This window comes from Notolabrus celidotus, chromosome 12 (assembly GCF_009762535.1).
Source record: "Notolabrus celidotus isolate fNotCel1 chromosome 12, fNotCel1.pri, whole genome shotgun sequence".
Taxonomy (NCBI): Eukaryota; Metazoa; Chordata; class Actinopteri; order Labriformes; family Labridae; genus Notolabrus; species Notolabrus celidotus.
In genome coordinates this window covers 19,956,287-19,974,222 of record NC_048283.1, presented here as the reverse complement: position 1 = coordinate 19,974,222, position 17,936 = coordinate 19,956,287, and the positions used below count along the sequence as shown (strand labels likewise).

Sequence of the window (17,936 nt, the reverse complement as noted above, 5' to 3'; positions counted from 1 at the left end):
TGTTGTGTCCTTACTGTCTTGTTGTGTCCGTACCGTCTTGTTGTGTCCTTAAGGTCTTGTTCTGTCTTGTTGCGTCATTACTGTCTTGTTGTGTCCTTACTGTCTTGTTGTCAAGTACCAGTGTTCCATTCACCACATCAAATTCCTTGTGTGTGCAAGCTCACTTGGCAATAAAGCTTTCTTCAATCTTGAACCGTATACACTTCAAAAAGTGATTTCGAAACCATTTTTTAAAAACCAAAAGTGGATAACAAGCTTTTAGATGTTTACTGGCATCAATCCGCAATTTAATTCAAATTTTATAAAATAAAATAGTATTATTTTTCCTATTATCTTCAAATTTTCTTCCTCACTCATTTAGGGCGCAGTCGGCGCCCCCTAGCATTTGCCTATACTGCCTATACCACGGGCCGGCCCTGGCGTCAATCTCAATTCGCGCGGTGCAGCCGAGTCGCTCAACATAACCAACCACTTTCTCTAGGGGCTTCAATGAACTGCGCATGTGCGGACCAACCTCTTGTGTCTTTCCGTTCCGCGCCTGTGAAGTACCCTGCAGCTCCACCACAGCTCCCAACCATCTCAAGCTCGGCACTCTTCCTCCTGGCGGGGTATCACGTTTTTGTCCAACCAAAGATCTGGGCAGAACAGCTTTTCCTCTTGGGACTGCATGGTCTCTGCGTGACCAGATGTCTGCTGAGCCATTTCTCCTCCTCATGCTCAGCTATTGTGGACTCGCTGTGCAGCATAACGCTTTCATTCCTGCAGCTGGTGAGTACATGAAAATGAAAAAGGTTGGATTTTGTGCAGGACCTGGTCCACAGGGTCATCATTGATAGCTTGCTAGCGTTAGTTCTTCATTTGTTCGGCCTTCTTCATGAACGTGGCCGGTCACCTCCCCCCTGGTTAGCTCGCACTAGCAGCCCCATCTGAGGTGTTTGGAGAGGGTAGCTTTCCCCAGCGTTATGAGGGAAAGCTCTTAAAATGCTGCTGATCAGTAGGACTCGTGTGGACGGCTCATTTGCATAGAAGTGGAGCCAGAATATATTGATCTGATGAGTATAACAGTAATGTGTATTTCTTGCGGTATGCTTGTTAGCAATGATGCCAGCTAACGAGCTAACAATACATGAGCGTCGGACCCCGATGTGTTGACAGCAGCAGCTCTGATCCAGTTGTTGTTCTGATGATCACCTCATGTTTGGAGGCTGACTGGCTTGTTTACCTTTCTATTATTTGCTCATCAAGATAATGCAAGACGTAAATAAGACACCCGAATCCGTTATCTTTATATGTTGTCATTATAGACTTAATTTATGCTGTGGTTTGTTATCAAACAATTATTTTTTCACAATATATCAGTGGTGGACAAAGTACACAGCTTCTTTATTTGAGTAGTATAGATACTCCAGATTAAATATTACTCCAATACAAGTGAAAGTTGCTCTGTCAAATTATTACTTGAGTGAAAGTCCTGGAGTACTTGCTTTTAAAAATACTTAAAGTATTCAAAGTACTTATTAAAAATTCTTTAAAAAATGTAAAATACATAAGTGCAGTGAAGAATACATAGGAGTACATTCAGTTACATCATGTTTATTTAGAAACCATTACATGAAATCTCTAAAAACTACACCATGGAATAAAAACAGAAACTAAGTTTTGATTTGATTTGATTTGATGACTTTATTTCGAACATGTAAAAGTAAAAAAAATACAATTAAAAAAAAAAAGCAGAAAAGAAGAAAGAGTTATACAAACATAAAATAAAAAGAAACAGTTTTACAAAAGAAACAATCAATATTAGCAAGCAGTGAAACAATTTACTCTACAAGTTACACCAAGCACAGACAACTTATGATGTTCATCTGGAATAAAACAAACGTTTTGTAGCTCAGCTCGCTTTCTCAGGTTGGAGTGTGAATGTTTGTTTGTTTGAGCAGAGTGGGAAACAAGGAGAACATTTAAAATGATACTTATCATTCTTCATTTCAAAAAACTCTAACACAGGCTGAAGATATGACCATGTGTGCTCATGAGGAGAAATATAGCCATCATTACCACCTCTAAATGAACCGCTCTCTGTTTGCTCCACGTTCAACCGTGGAGACGCACGATATACAGGTATGACTAAACCCCTGAGACAAACAGAACTACACAAACACAGTTTACTGTCTTTAGGATCAGATTTCAGAAAAGAGAAGGAAACTCATGAGCTGACTTCAAAGCAAAAGTAGAGAGTAACTAGAGCACTGATGTAGTGGAGTCAAAAGTACAATAATTGTCTTCTAAATGTAGTGGAGTAAAAGTAATAAGTTACCCCAAAAAATAATACTCAAGTAAAGTACAGATTATTAAAAAAATGTACTTAAGTACAGTTAGGGTTGCAAAATTCTGGGAATTTTCATAGTTGGAAACTTTCCATGGGAATAAACCAGGAATTGACTAAATTGAAGGTTGGCTCTCAATACGGAACTTAAATATAGTTGGGGAAAATATATTTGAGCATAATCCTGACTAAACCAACCAGATTTCATGCAAGTACAGTTGAATATCTATGCTAAAGTACATTCTATTCTATTCCATCCCTCAATCATGTGCACATAGCACACTGCTTACTGCAGGGCTATTGAGACCACGCCCCCTACATGCACTTTTTATTTGCGTGTTGAATGGGACTTTTTTGGAGGGAGAGGGGCACTCTTCATTTAACATTTTGAATGGGACTTTGATGGGATTGCATTTTGTTAATTTTTGAATGGGTTGGGTCGGGGGATGAGTAATATTTAACTCAAAATTCCCGTTTTTTTCATCAATGAAAAAAATGATTGATCAATAAAATGTTTAACACTTGATAAAGTTCTTCTTACAAATACACCTGTTTTAATTGTATTATTTTGGATGGATGTCTGATGATAACAAAACAAATATTTATGCTTGGATATGATAACTTTCCATTAAATTCCCATAATTTCCAATTTGGAATATTTTCAAAATTTCCCCAGCTTATCTTCCCATGGAAATTTACCGGAAATCACGTACGTTCAGTTTGTAAAGCACACTTGCTCTGTGGTGATGTGTGTCACATTGACTCATTTATTCAGACCTGAATACACTTCTGTTACATCGTCTTTGATGAGTTCTTAAGCAATGTTTCCTACATTAGTGAGCAAACATCTTAAAAACACTTTTAACTTAGCAAGTTTGTCATACTTTGGCCCTGCTTAGAGTCTAGATATCTATATCACAGGTTTGCATCATTTTACCCCTGCTTTCAGGATAAGGTAGCTAGACTACAGCATACTATATAAATCTGTCAAAAATAGGGTGTGGACCTGTTGTTGTTGGGAGTGTTTCAATTTCAGCAGAAGACTTGACAGGTTTCCAGGCAAGTCTGTGTCTCTTAAGGCAGGTGTATGTCTCTTTATGTTGCAATGAAGGGCATACCTGAGGTGCTCTGTTGAGTAAGATTCTGGGAAACAATGCAGTGCAAGGCAGCAGTGACAAAGAAGAGCTGTTCATTATGTTCTTCATCCCTTGGCCCCAGTTAGATAAACCTGCTCCACTTCACTAATGCTGCAAGACTCTACGAGAGAGTGATTGTGAAAGGAGCCCAGTGTATACTTGTGATTGCAAACCATGTCAAACTACCTTCCTCGGCCACTTTTATGAATTAGCCCGTTAGCTTTAGCTTCTTGAAGACTCAAGTCATGTGCCATGATGGAGCCCTGCGGTGGCGAGTGATTCCAGATTGATTTCCCCCAAAGCAAGTCTTTATTGTTTGCTTAAAGTGTAGAAAGAACATGTCGATAATATATCAAAAATGATATAATCTGAACCCTGACTTTACATCCTGATGGGGGGGTGACTGGGGAGGGGGAGGGTGGAGGGTGTCCAATTATTCCATGATCACTCAATTGAGTATAATATGTGAATAAGAATGTGAGAAAAACAAATAAAGTCTATCTAAAAAGGAAAAACTAAATAAAATGATATAATCTACTTGGGATGCACGATATTATCGGCACATTATCGGATATCGGCCAACACGCCGATATCCGATAATGTGCCGATATAATTAACTTATAAAATAATGGTCTGCTTCACACATGTTGGGCTCATGTTTTAAGTTAAATTTGAATTTAAGCAGCAGTACATGTAGCTGACTAATTTAGGCACATTTACTGTCAAAGAGTAAAAATTTTTTTTTATTTGGGTTTAATTGCTGTATGGTTGCACTTTTCACATGTTCCATGTGAACAGAGGTTAGGTTTACTTACTTACTATGTCAAATGTGAAATTGGCCAAATTTGCCCTGGTTGTGGGTATTGTTATGACTGTCTCAGTCAATCAATCAATCAAGCTTTATTTATAAAGCACCTTTCATACAAATCAAATGCAACCCAAAGTGCTTTACAGTGATTCAAAAACAAGAAATAAGCAGAAATGAAACAATGGCAAGACATATTAGGGGGAAATAATAATAATAATAATGATAATAATAAAAATAATAAGATAACATCAAATAAAATAGAGACTAATTTACACCAACAATAAAATGTGTGTAATTAAAATAAGTTAAAGCATCAAAATTAAGAATAAAAATAGTTAAAATAAATAGATTTAAAAAGGGTAAGGATAAGAGTTGAAAAATATATATTAAGGCTAAAAATATCCATAAAACTGAGTAGATAAGTAAAAATTAAGTAAATTATTGAATGAATAAATGCATAAAAATAGAATAAGGTAACAGTTAAAATTACTAAAATAATAAAGTAAACATTTAAATCAATATTATAGTAAAAGGTGGTAATAAAATTGTTAAACCCCACATAAAAGCCAGACTGAATAAATTTGTTTTTAGTTTACATTTAAAAGTCTCAGGGAGATCATCATCCAAGTTTTAAGTAGGATGTATCTTTTTGTATGAAAGCTATCGTCATAGATAAATATGCAGTTTTAAGTCTTAAGTATTTTTCTTATTTTGCACAAGAAATGAATATTACATAACAAATGTGATAAGAGTATCACCATAATACTGTACGCTAATTCCAATACAGAAGAGAATTGATGATCTCTGCAACTAGGTGTGCGGAAAAAAATATCGGTATTAGTAATCGGCTAAATGAGTTGTAAAATATCAGATATCAGCAAAAAATCCAATATCTTGCATCCTTATAATCTACCTTTTAATTACTAAATTTTAAAGAGCTAGACTTATAGTGAAGTGTCCTTGTTTTGCAGGTGTATAATAAAAGCATATAAAAGATTGTTTAGCTGACAAGACTTGCATAATGAAAAACGAAGGGTAGCTAGAAAGATTTATTGTTGAAAAAAATATTGATTGCAAATGTTTAAATTGTGATTATCCATTTTCGTTCAGTGACATTGATTTGTGTCTGCTCTGTGTGATTTACAGGAAACATCCTTGTATGACTTCAACACCTGGATTGCCTTGTTGGTTTGGCTGCCATGATGCTTGGTTTACAGGGAAGTACTTCATCCCCAAAAGTGTTTCGTTGTGTGGCATGTTCGGCCACCTTCACAGGATTGGCCTCCTTACTAGTCCATCAGGCAACGCATGCAAGTGCACTTCCCAAGGCCCCTACCCCTCCACAACAAGGCAGCAGCCCCCATGAAATGCTGTTTTCAAGTACGGACTCATCCAGTGAGCGCCCGAGTCCATCCACTCTACTTCCTGAGGGCCCTTTACCTTCTTTTTTTATTTGTGACTGTGGAGACGAATTTCAGGACTTTAGTCTAATGCTTGAGCATAAGCGATCACATGTCTCTCAACTACAGCAAACGCAGCCTCTGGATAATAATGATACTGCCTCTGGACTGGGTTGTGATGAAGCTCTGCCGACCCAACATTCATCATTCAGTCCAACTGTAAATCAGCCAGATTTGGTCCTTAGATGTCTCTCTACCTCAGGGACCTCAGCTGCTGAAATGCTCCCGTTAACACAAAGTCAAGCAGATGAAAGCTTGGAAGATGGCATTGCTAAAGTAAGTCCAACCCAAAGCCAGTGTACAACTCCTCTAGATGAGAGTGATGAACAACTTGAGAACATGTCAGCAGAATCAGAACAAATGCTGGAGACAGCAGAGGACATGCATTCCCAGGACACAACAAGTCAAAATAACTTGAGTTTACCCAAAAGTAATGCCCTTATGAAGCTTTTAGCATCAGCATACATGAACTGCTCTCCAGCCTCTCAGTCCCAGGATCAGAATGATGACATGGTGACCCCAAAACAAGAAGTTGTCCAAGTTGACATAACACCAGGACCAAAAACTGAGGTACCCCCCATCAATGATCTCTCTATTGCACAGTTAAGGCGTCTGCTTGCAACACCTGGTATAAAGACAAAAGCTCCATCCATAAGCAAAGTTCTCGAATCTAGCAAAAAGAGGGTTGTCTCTCTGACTAAGACTTTCTCACCTGTTGTGGTTCTTGAAACTCGGCAAAAGCTTAAGGACCCTGGCAGTAACGGCATATATGGCAGGTATCAATGCGGCCGCTGCCGTAGGGTCTTTCAAAACTTGGACAAACTGACAGAGCATCATTTCTTGCACAAGAAAGAGAGGATTAAATGTTGTCGTCGCTGTAAACAGCTGATCATTGGGCGTCTGCCTTTACGTGACAATCACGTGTGCCCTCATATGGGGAACAACACTACACAGCTGTCAAGCTCTTTAAAAAACAAGTCACCATTTGCCCCTAAAATAGTGCCATTCCATAGTCAAAACAATGCAAGGAAAGTTTTCTTTTGTCCACTGTGCAAGCACAGCTATGCACGTAGATGGAACCTAAAAATGCACAAGTGCTTGGGCCCAAGGTCATCACCTCCTGGGCCAGCCAATCCTTCCATTCAGAAAGTGCTGGCATTGAGATCAAACACTAAAACTAAAACAGATACAGAGGTGAACGCTGGATCTCAAAGTGTTGCTGTGGGCACTGAAGTTTCTGGTCATATCAAGGTAGAAGTGACCTCTCCAGATTCAGAGCAGTCTGCAGTTTCACAGTTGGCCTGGGTGCATCCAGCAAAGAGCTTCTCCCCATTTTACTCCAAATCTTCCATGATGGAACAGAGTAATAATGCTGCTTTGAGTGTGATTTCTCTCCAGCAAGGAGAAGAAAACAGTTGCTGGGATGCAGCAGCAGGTGATAAAGAAGACAGCGATGAAGGGCAGTGGACAATGCCCTTGGATGATGAATTGGAGGTGCTTAGCTCTGCAGAGAAAGCTGGTAATGGTGCAGGGGGGACCAAATCTGTGCCCTCAAGCCTGCGCTATTTTGTCAGAGATGGTGTAAAACGTTACCCTTGCACCAGGTGCCAGAAAACCTACAGTCGGCCGTGTACTTTGAGGCGCCATCTACGACTGTGTGGGTTTAGGCCTCGAGGACTAGGGGCTGTAGCACAAAGCAGCACACTAGGTGCCATGCCACCAAATGCCAACAATAATAAACCAATGTTTCCTTGTTTCGTCTGTGGGAGAATCTTCAATCGCAAAGATAACATGATGGTCCACAGAAGGAAGTGTCAGTTGCGACGGACAGTGGCAGGGGCTGTGGGTGAAACTGGGCAGCAGAACATGTCAATTACTTCAGCAGACTGTGAGACCCAAGTGGATGATGGAGGCAACTGGGGTATCATGTCACTGCCCTCAGTACTTCCAAGAAGGGTGACTTGTGAGTGTGGTGCTGGATTTACATCTCCCAGGCTTCTCCTAGAGCATTTGCAGAAGCATGCACAAGAATCGTACACATGCCCGACTTGTGGAGAGACCGTAAGTTCCTGGGCTGACTACGAAGTGCATCTGCAAATCCATATGCATCCTCATCATCAACTGCTTAAAGGATTACAGCCACAAAGATCACAACCCCTTTTACTTAGATTTCAGCAGCCACGGCCTCAGCAGCCGCAGCCCCAGCAGCAGCCATCGCAGTCAGTTCATCAGCCTGCACAGAAGCAATCTGTCAAAGTAGCAACACAGCTTCAAGATCCATCATCAAAACAGCAACGACTTGTGTGTACACGATGTGGCAACACTTTTGCCACTCGTTGCTCCCTTAGAAGACACCTAACCTGGAATCGATGCAAAGGTGCACGGGTTACAAATCTGCCCTCAAACCCACCCAAAAGCTATCACTGTTCCCACTGCAACTCTGACTTCCCAAACACAATCAGTCTTTTATTTCACCAGAGGAGTGGGGCCTGCAAGCCAGCCATAAAGCCTGTGCGCTGCCCTGTTTGTCTTCGCTGGTTTGGCACGGTAGAGAGTTTGCAGAAACACCTGCTTACCCACAAACAGTCCGAATCATACCGCTGTGATGTTTGCCAGGGTACATATCCAAGCATGAAATCACTCAAAAACCACCGCAGGAGGATCCATCGCATCATGGCTGGAGACAGTAATATAAAAACACAAGAACAATTAGCTTCTTAGGGATTCTTCAGATTTTTTAATGAAAAAAAATGACCTTTACCTGAGCGTTCAGTATTTCAGAACAAGGCAGATTGATTATGATGTGTTATGTATTTGCCTTTTGAAATGTCATTCTTTTTTCTTTTTTACTCTCCATAGATTATAAGATGTTGTACAGCCACTTGCTTTTTATACAGCTCTAAGAGTGTAATTGTAGCTTGCCAATGTAAAAAAAGCTTTCATATACTGTACATTTTGGTTTTATCAACTTAATCATTTTATGACATAGTCACATTAGCCTGTAAAATAGTATTTGGTAGTCAAACTTTTATCACATGATTGTGATGTAGCTTGCTGTCTGTTGTGTCAATAAACTTGAATGTAAAACATTTCAATTTTTGTTTTGAGACATGGTTTCTGGCATCTTATATTCCTTATAACAAAAAATGCTGCATTATCATGTAGAGATTTTACCGTAAATATTTTCTACAGAAAAAGTTTAAAGATAACAGTAATAACTTAATTAATAATCCCTTATTAATATACAAAAATAAGTAGATGCCTCTATTTTGGTCTTCAAATTCGATTATCCATAGGGGAGACCAGATACAGAGGGTTGACTTCCTAGATTGATTTGAATAATTGATTTGATATGTAGTAACTTCTGTGTATTTAATTTAGAAGTACTTGTTTAAAACAAAGTTAATTGAGTGCACTTGCCTTTGGGTTATACATGGGAGTATTAATGTAATATGTGTAGTGTCTCTCTGGAGGCTGGATTGCTACTGGAATAAAGCAGACTGCAGACTTGTTGCCACAAAGCATTAGTGTCTTGCAAGCACCAGGGTTTAGTGAGTCATCATACAAAGAATGAAGCTTATTGTTTGCAGACATGATGAACACCCTAAGGTGGCTCTTGTCCAGTTCAGTCAGTTTTGCAAAACTGTCGCTATATTATCCTGTTCTTATTAGTTTATCCTGATAATTAGATTTTTACTCCCATGCAGCCTTGTGCAACAAAAAATACTACCACACGTATTTTTGAAGGGTGCTGAAATATCCACAATATAAATAATGTACGCAGTGTCTGTAAATTCAATGTGCTGCACTAAAGTGTGTAAAAAATGGATGTATGATGACAGAGGGGGTACCAGGTTTCTTAGATGGGCATTTGTGGTAGTCCATAATCTTTGTTGCTTGCCCTTAAGATCTTAAAGGTACCCTTGTCAGTAGATCGCCCTCTTCCATGGCAGTGGCAGCAGTGGACCAGGTGGTGATGGAGGAAGTGAGGCTCAGTAATGGGAGAGCAGTTCACCATAGTAGTCACTGCATGGTAAGTTAAAAAGTCTGTTTACTCAACTAGACCAAGGTGCACACTGAGCTAAAATATAAGATATCCTCTCTCTGGGGATCAGTGTGTTTGAAGTCCATGTTTTGCTTGTTTTTAAGATTACACTTCTTCAGGTGTTACAATTTTGCTTAATTTAATGGCTATTTAATGAATAAATAAATAAATATTGAATTGGCAGTAGTTGTAGTAATTAAAAATGATTAAATGTCTTCCATTTAAAACAGTATGTTACACTCAATGTTACCTGTGTCCTTGACAATGGTTACCTACAGACTGTAGTCTTCCTAAAATGAATGAACTGAGCTGTTTCTCATATTAAACAGGAAACTTACACTTATAGTGAGGTAAAATAAAGTGAACAAGTCAGCATGAGTCAGGAAGAGTTCCTTCACTCAGAGTCTGACTTTTTTTTCCCCAAAAACTTTGTTTATTGGCTTTTTCACAATTCCAATAAAAAAACTAACATTTTGTGTACAATTCACAAATAGAGACATACAGGGGCGATTCTAGGATTGGATGTTTAGGGGTGCTGAGCACCCAGAGAGCTGCTCAGCCGGGCAAGATAAACTTCACTGTTTTGTACATTTTAATTTAATTTCATTACCACATTTGTGAAAGAAAAACACTTTTTGGGAAAGTCTGTGACTAAACCATCAAATCTGATAAAGTTGATTTAAATACTGAGCCACAGCAAAAGAGAAATGGATTGGAATCATAACAGAAACATATGGTAACCCTAATTTCTGGGGAAGACTACTCATTTTGATACAGCAGCTCCTCAACATATACATAAACAGTATGTATGTTTCTGGAGTAAACCAGCCCCCTATAGTGAGTACCAAAAATACCAAAAATTGACATTGGAGTTATTTTTTGGACTTTCATTTCAAATGCAATGCACAACATGTAAAACACATGAACAGAAATGTACCTTTTCAATGTTTCTCTCTGCCTTTTTCCTTCTTGTCTGTATTTTAGAATTTCATAAGTTTTGCGTGTCACTATTCTCTGTTTTCTTACCTGGTTCTTCCTGATCTTGCACTCTCTCCTCTACTTCCCCTTTTTCATCACGGTGGAGCTGCTTTATTTTTGTTGTTAAAATATGACATTTCAACCAAGTACTGTATGGTTTTGAAACTTTTGTAGCTTGTTAAAAAGGACATACAGTAAAAAAAATATATAAAAATCTCTCAAATTTTAAGGGTGCTGGGATTCAATTTAGGGGTGCTTCAGCACCCCCAAAAATGGGCTAGAAACGCCTATGGAAGATAAACACTGGACAATCAACTTCCCCCCCGTAAGAAAAACAGACACAAACACACAGAGAAAGTTAAAATAAAAAATAAAATGTATATAAGTAAAATAAAGCAATTGGACAACAGTAATACTAATCATATAATAATACATATACATACACATTTATTCTTTTTTGGTTGTTATTTTGTCAAAGTCCCTCTCCCATATTGTTAAAGGTGGACCATGAGACAAGTATGAGTGTGAAGGGAGATAAAGAGAGTGTCTGACATTTTAAATTTCCATTTTTCAGTCAGTTGTGCTCAAATGTCTCTATGAGATAAACAAACAGAAGTTAACATAGCCATGTCAAGTGTATACTGTTGCAAACACATGCATACTGTTCACTAGGATGTCATAATTTAACTGCTAAGTTCATGCTATCCTATTTATTTGTGTTATATGCACCAAAATTCAAGGACTCATAATTGGAGGTGAGGCAGAAGAACCTCCAGCCGACAGGTGTCAGTATAAACCAGCAGAACCTCGACGCCCGGCTGTCAAAGCGCGCCATCCACCGAAGAAGAGGGAGGCTCCTGCTTCCTCTTCTTTTAGATAGATGTGGCTAAAGAGCTAGCTGCCCTGTACGCCGGCTAGTTATCCAGCTTGTGGGTATAAAATAACGACCATCGACGCTTTCTTCGCGGATTGTTGCGAACATAAAGCAGAATCCTGACACAGCTACACAGACAGTGACTGAATGTGAAGGTAAGGCAACGTTATTCACCCTCAGCTAATGTAGGCTAGCGTTAGCATTGGAGGCTATTAGCAAGACAAGCCCGCGTTCACAAAAATAACATACACACGAATATTCAACATGTTTCTACCAGTGTTTATTAAGCGATGATGAAGAAGGGTGTACATGCCACTGTTAAACCTGGATGATGTGTCACAACCGAGAGGAAGAATGGTAACATATAGAGTTCATCATTAGGTCGTAGCACTTGCCTTCAGATACATTCAAATACTTCTAGTCTTTTATGGGATTAACAAGCTGCAGTCATCTATCCATAGCTAATCATGCGTTTCATGTAGCTCGGAGCATTCGTTGAATTAATGGGACACATTAATTTGGTCACCATTGGACTACCTCAGGGGCGTCAAACTCACTTCAGTTCAGGGGCCACATACAGCCCGAGTTGATCTGAAGTGGGCCGGACCAGTAAAATCATAACATAATAACCTATGAATGACGACAGCTTTAACTGTATCCCTTTGTTTTGGTGCAAAAAGTACAAGTACTTTCTGGAAATGTTCACATTACATGAACTATCTTTCTACAAAAACAACTGTTGTGTTTTTTGCCATGATGAGTCTCACAGTGGGCCAAATATTTTACTATTTATTATTAATAATAATAATAATAACAATTAGTATTATTATAATACATTTTATTTATAAAAGCGCTTTAAAAGATTCTCCAAGACACTTTACAAGAAAATAAATTATACAATAGAAAAGCAAAGGAAAGCAAGGCAGCAAAACAAAACAAAAATCAATCAATTATAGGTTAAAAGCCTTTGTAAATAGGTGGGTTTTGAGTCCAGGTTTGAATTTGGTGAGTGAGGGAGAGAATCTGAGGTGCTGGGGGAGAGAGTTCCAGAGGGTGGGGGCTAGGGGTGCAATGGATCAAAAAACTCACGGTTCGGATCGGATCACGGTTTTTAGTCACGGATCGGATCATTTTTCGGATCAGCAAAAAAAAAAGAAGACAAGACAAATATAACTTTGTTCTCCATTTATTTTGTAAAACACTTTGCCCATTAAATAAAAACGAGATTCAACTCAAAATGTACAGCTTGTGCAAAGCACCCTATCTGTGGGCCCAGTCCTGCCTCATTCACTGCATTTCATGGCATGGCAAGTGAAGGAGCAGAGGAACTTCAAAAGTTTCACTCCATTTATTCTTTCATTTGCTGATTTTCACCGTCCACTTTTCTTTGAGCTGCAAACTGTGAACACACCGTTTTCGTGCATTCTAGGGTCCTACAGCTGGCAAAGTACCAATATGCGAACCGCTCCAGAAACGAAAGTGAAAGTTCAAAATTGCACTCGCAGCAGTGAACTCTAAGTGACCCAGGAACAGCCTGTCTGCGTATCTGACATGGAGACAAGTCCCGGTAAACACACTGTGACCCGACCAAAACACAGAGTGAAGGAATAACAGTTCGGGGGCCATAAATAGGCGGCCGGATGTTGACGGCCTCTGGTCTAGTGGGTGCGCAACAGAGTTTCATAACGTGGCTTAATCACATTCAGCATTCAGTGTATTTCACAGGGAAACCAAAATGCTCCCATACATGTGACTTACAAGATGCAGGAGGTCTTTCAAGTTCCTCTGCTCCTTCACTTGCCATGACAACAGCTGCGCTTGACGAGTGAGTGTGGATTGAACATGCGGTCATCACGTGAACACGCGCAACTTTTTTCATCAACCGATCCGCAGACCACGTCCGTGCCGAACCGTGGAGAGGCATCCGTACGGATCACGGATCAACGATGATCCGTTGCACCACTAGTGGGGGCAGTGACAGAGAAAGACCTGTCCCCCCAGGTTTGGTGCTTGGGTTTGGTGAGAGGGGTGAGGAGGTTGGCATTTAAGCCCTGAAACCTGCTGCTAACGCACCAAACACACAGGTTTCCCATTCACCTGACACAGAGTGTAATGTTTACTGTAGAAGAACAGAGAGATTATAATAATGAAGAAGGTAAAGTTGATTATTTTGGACCCCTCAGCTCCAGCATGAACAGTTTGCTTGCTGGACAGTGTTGTATGCAGGGGTGTAGTGCTAGTGTTAGTAGTTAGTGGATCATTTTATATTGCTCTAAACAGTTTTTATGAATCTCAACCAGATTATGAAAACAGCAAGTCATCTATTTTCTCACTATGAGAAAAAAGGTCCCTGGAAAAAAAAGCGCTGTCAGGTGCGCTCCATCAGCACTATGATTTTATGCGACCCCCAGAGGACAAATTTGACATAGTAGTTACTTTTATAAAAAAATATAAGATAAAAAAAAACCTTTAACATGTTGCAAATCTGAAAAGCTGTTTAATAAACATATGCTTAAAGGCCTTCTCCGGTACTACCACCCCTCCCGCCGTCTCCGATCCTCTGACTCCAACCTCCTCACTCCCATCACTAAATCCAAGCACCGTACCTTGGGGGACCGGGCCTTTGCCATAGCCGCCCCCACCCTCTGGAACTCTCTCCCCCCACACATCCGTGCTTCTGACTCACTCCTTTCATTTAAGAAACAGTTAAAAAATTACCTTTTCAAACAGGCATTCCCCTCACATTAATTTTTCCACCTCTTCCCTTGTCGTCTGCTTGTCTTGTATGTCTTTATTTGTATTTATTTATTTATTTGTAAAGCGTCTTTGAGTTGTTTAAAAGCGCTATATAAAACTTAGGTATTATTATTATTATTATTATTATTATTATTATTTAAACAAAGTAAAGTGTTGGAGCTTGTATTATTCAAAATTTTGACTCCAATATTTACCCTTTTACTGCAAATGAATATTGGCTCCAAATATCAGTTATCCGCCTCCTTGACTTCTAATAATCGGTATCAGTTTCGGCCCTGAAAAAACATATCAGTCTATCTCTAGTTAATGTCTTCTCTGTAATTTTTTCACTTTGCAAAGTCGTTCCGAGGGCCGGATTGGAACTTCTGGCAGACCGGTTTTGGCCCGCCAGCCGCATGTTTGACACCCCTGGACTAACTGATAGTACTATATTAAGTGTTGCCATTTCAGTGATCTTTTAAAACCTTCTTTTTACAGGACAGATGTGGAAGAGTGCTCAACTTCATCAATAAATACACCCGAGTGCAACATGACCATGGAGAGAGGGAGGCAAAAACTGCACAACGTCCTGGATGATGGCTTGGGCAAGGACTTGATGGACGCTGGGCGGTTTTGCTTCAGTTGTGAGCAGATATTTGCAGATAGGAGATGCGTGGAGGAACACATGTGCTCTGCTGCAAGTCACATCTGCTCTTGTGGAACTGAGTTTGCTAGATACAGTGACATGCTGGAGCACAGCACTACACATGAACCAGGGCATCAAGTGCTTGACCACGAAACCATTAAAAAGCGCAGAGTTGAGAAACGCATAGCAGAGGAAGCACAGCTGAAAAGATTAGAGACAGGTGAGGTTGTCTGGAAAGCACCTAAATTAGGGAATGTGGCATCAATGTCTTTGCCTGTGAAGCATATGCGGCAAGTACCCAATGCATCAGCTCACATGTCACTGCAGCCTGCACAGATTTCGCAAGTGCCTGGGTTGTACCCTACTTTGTCACAACCATCTCTGCTTCAAAATTCTTTAAACTCTGCAACAGACATGAAGAATATTTTTGCAGGTGTAGGTGCACCGACAGTGGATCTTTGGACACTTTACCAGCCAGTGGTGATGTTGCAAACGGTGCGCAAATTTAGCAAGAACAAGCCATACTCCTGCAGCAAATGTGGTCAGTGTTTTATAACTAAAAAGTCTCTCATATCCCATCACAGCGCTCATGTTGTAGATAAAGTGTCGGGCTGTATAGGATGTGGGCTGCTCCTCTCTAGCAGGAAGATAGTGCCTCGCTTCCATGTTTGTAATGCACCCAACAGTTCTACCAAATTCAAACTCATTACTGCAAGACCGGTAGGTTTCAAGCCACTTAATGAGGCAGGACCAAGCAAGAGTCAGAGTTCTCCTGGACCACAGGTCTCTCCCTATCTAGAGTATGGAAGGCAGAATCCCCATGCCGCCATTAATGGCATTCAGGCAACCCATGGCACTTCAGCTCTGCAGTTAAAACATTTGAACATCGGAACATCCAGTCAAAGCAACCAGGGGCTTCATGTCTCTCCCTCCATGCATTGCAAGAGACAAAATCCAAACCCAGCCAAGCCTTTCATCTCCCATCCATCAAAGTTTCACCGTCCAAATCCCAATAAAAGTGGTCGAGGGCATCCCATGCTTCTCTCTGGGCAGTTGAAGAGACCCACAACATTCATATCAGTTGTACCAGGCAAACACATGCAGACATCTTCTAGACCAAATGGATTCACATGTCGAGTCTGTCTTATTCCCTTTGAATCTGCCCAGATGCTTCAGAGGCACAAGTGTATCAAAGCACAGGAGTTCATGGCACAGCGAGGTAGCAGTAAGAATAACAAAGTCACAAGGGTCACACCAATGGCAGGCCAGCTTCCTGCCCAGGTGAACGGGGAGAGGAAACTTGGGGCTCCTAGTGACATAAAGATAACCCAAGTCATGGCTGTGGATGTGGAACAAGGGCAAGGAATCGCTCCTGTGGAGGAGGACACAGAGATGGATATGGACGATGATTGCTATATCATCGAAAACGGACCAGACAAATCTGCTGAGATGATTTACCAAGTGACCTCATCTGTCCCTATTAAGACTTGACGGACTGAAGAGTCACATCCGATTTGCATGTCACATTTTGTTTTTTAACAGGACCAAGTGCATAAAGAACAAAGTCTTCGGGTTGGGGCATCTAACTGTTCAGGTTCATAGCACGGGAGCTCAATGCTTTCCTGGCTTTCTCTAATGTAAAAAGACAGAGACATGTATGATGAATTGACATCAAACATCCATCTTCATTAAGTTGGATTTCTTCTGTCAGTGAACGTTGAAATATTACTTTCCCAAAAGTCCAATATTGGTTGTACTACAATGATCTTAGAAGATGAATAAAGTAACATTGTGTTCAGATGGTATGTTAATGGTTTACTCAAGTTTGCCGAGATAACCATGTGCTGCATTATTGTTTTTTATTTCTATATGTTTTAGTATGATCAGAATGTGTTGTGAGGCTGTTGAATTTACCACAATACCTTGTGTTCTTACCAGCTTTGTCAGACTTATAGAATACAGTATATGTTGTATTAAACTATATTTTTAAACTCAATGTGTTTGTCCTGTTTTGATAATGCAGCACCTAGTATTATTAACAGTAAGTCAAATTGATAAGATAAGATAAGATACTCCTTTATTGGTCCCACAATGGGGAAATTCATGGAGTTACAGCAGCAAACAAAAAGGTGTACAGTACAAGAATTTAACAAGAATATATATAGAAAAGAAATGTCCATCAGAGACGACAGATTGGCCATAATTCTCCTGTCAGCCACCACCTCCACAGGGTCCAGGATTGAGCAGGCCTTCTTCACCAGTTAGTTCAGTCTGGCTATCCTGTCCGCCCACATCAGGTGAAATCCTTCCAATGTGGAGTTTGTGTCCAGTGTTAGCTCTGTTAGCATGATGCTACTCTGCCAGTATTCCCTCTGATGCTGGGTTATTTATTATGCTTAGGTTATTTGGATAAAGACTAAATGCATATGCTTTTAACCTCAGATCTCTGTCAATAGAAGCAGTACAAGCAGTAATGGTAGTTTACAACCTGGAAGGCCTTTATGAGCCCTAGAAGTATAGTCCAAGTATAGATATGACAGAAGTGTTAGTAAAGTAAAACAAGTATTTCTAAGTGTAGTTGATTGAAATTAAATTAGAAATAAGAGGTTCAGTTTAGGTCAGAAGACATCTTGATATCAATGTCATGACCTTTGAATGCAGTCTGCCTCTTGTGACTTACACTTGGTGGTATCAAAAAGAACAATGAATTCATCATATGTTTCAGGTCTGTGTATTAAAATAGGCCGCCCCCCTTGATGCATGCTCTATGTAATTGTAACTTTATTTCTTACTCAACAGAATACGGTGGCCCTGAAGTGCAAATCACTACGGCAAATCAGAAAACACTACGACATTGACCAAACCGGAAGAAGTAGGTACCCTCGGGGGACATGACTCATTGCTGATTGGACTGGTCTATCTTTTGA

The 17,936-nt window shown here is 40.0% G+C and overlaps 2 protein-coding genes across 2 annotated transcripts; both read left to right on the top strand.

Annotated features, from left to right (window-relative positions):
* Window positions 1-486: 486 nt before the first annotated feature.
* On the top strand, window positions 487-8,825 carry im:7147486 (zinc finger protein 865). Its single transcript, XM_034698097.1, has 2 exons — window positions 487-768; window positions 5,417-8,825. The coding sequence occupies exon 2, from the start codon at window positions 5,470-5,472 to the stop codon at window positions 8,449-8,451; it is 2,982 nt and encodes a 993-aa protein (XP_034553988.1). The 5' UTR covers window positions 487-768; window positions 5,417-5,469; the 3' UTR covers window positions 8,452-8,825.
* Window positions 8,826-11,570: 2,745 nt separating this feature from the next.
* Window positions 11,571-17,005, top strand: LOC117822927. Its single transcript, XM_034697887.1, has 2 exons — window positions 11,571-11,782; window positions 14,862-17,005. The coding sequence occupies exon 2, from the start codon at window positions 14,914-14,916 to the stop codon at window positions 16,498-16,500; it is 1,587 nt and encodes a 528-aa protein (XP_034553778.1). The 5' UTR covers window positions 11,571-11,782; window positions 14,862-14,913; the 3' UTR covers window positions 16,501-17,005.
* The last annotated feature ends 931 nt before the right edge of the window (window positions 17,006-17,936 follow it).

Bases quoted from the DNA above. Each gene is read 5' to 3' on its own strand.
- im:7147486 (XM_034698097.1), top strand. From the start codon at position 5,470: ATGATGCTTGGTTTACAGGGAAGTACTTCATCCCCAAAAGTGTTTCGT.
- LOC117822927 (XM_034697887.1), top strand. From the start codon at position 14,914: ATGACCATGGAGAGAGGGAGGCAAAAACTGCACAACGTCCTGGATGAT.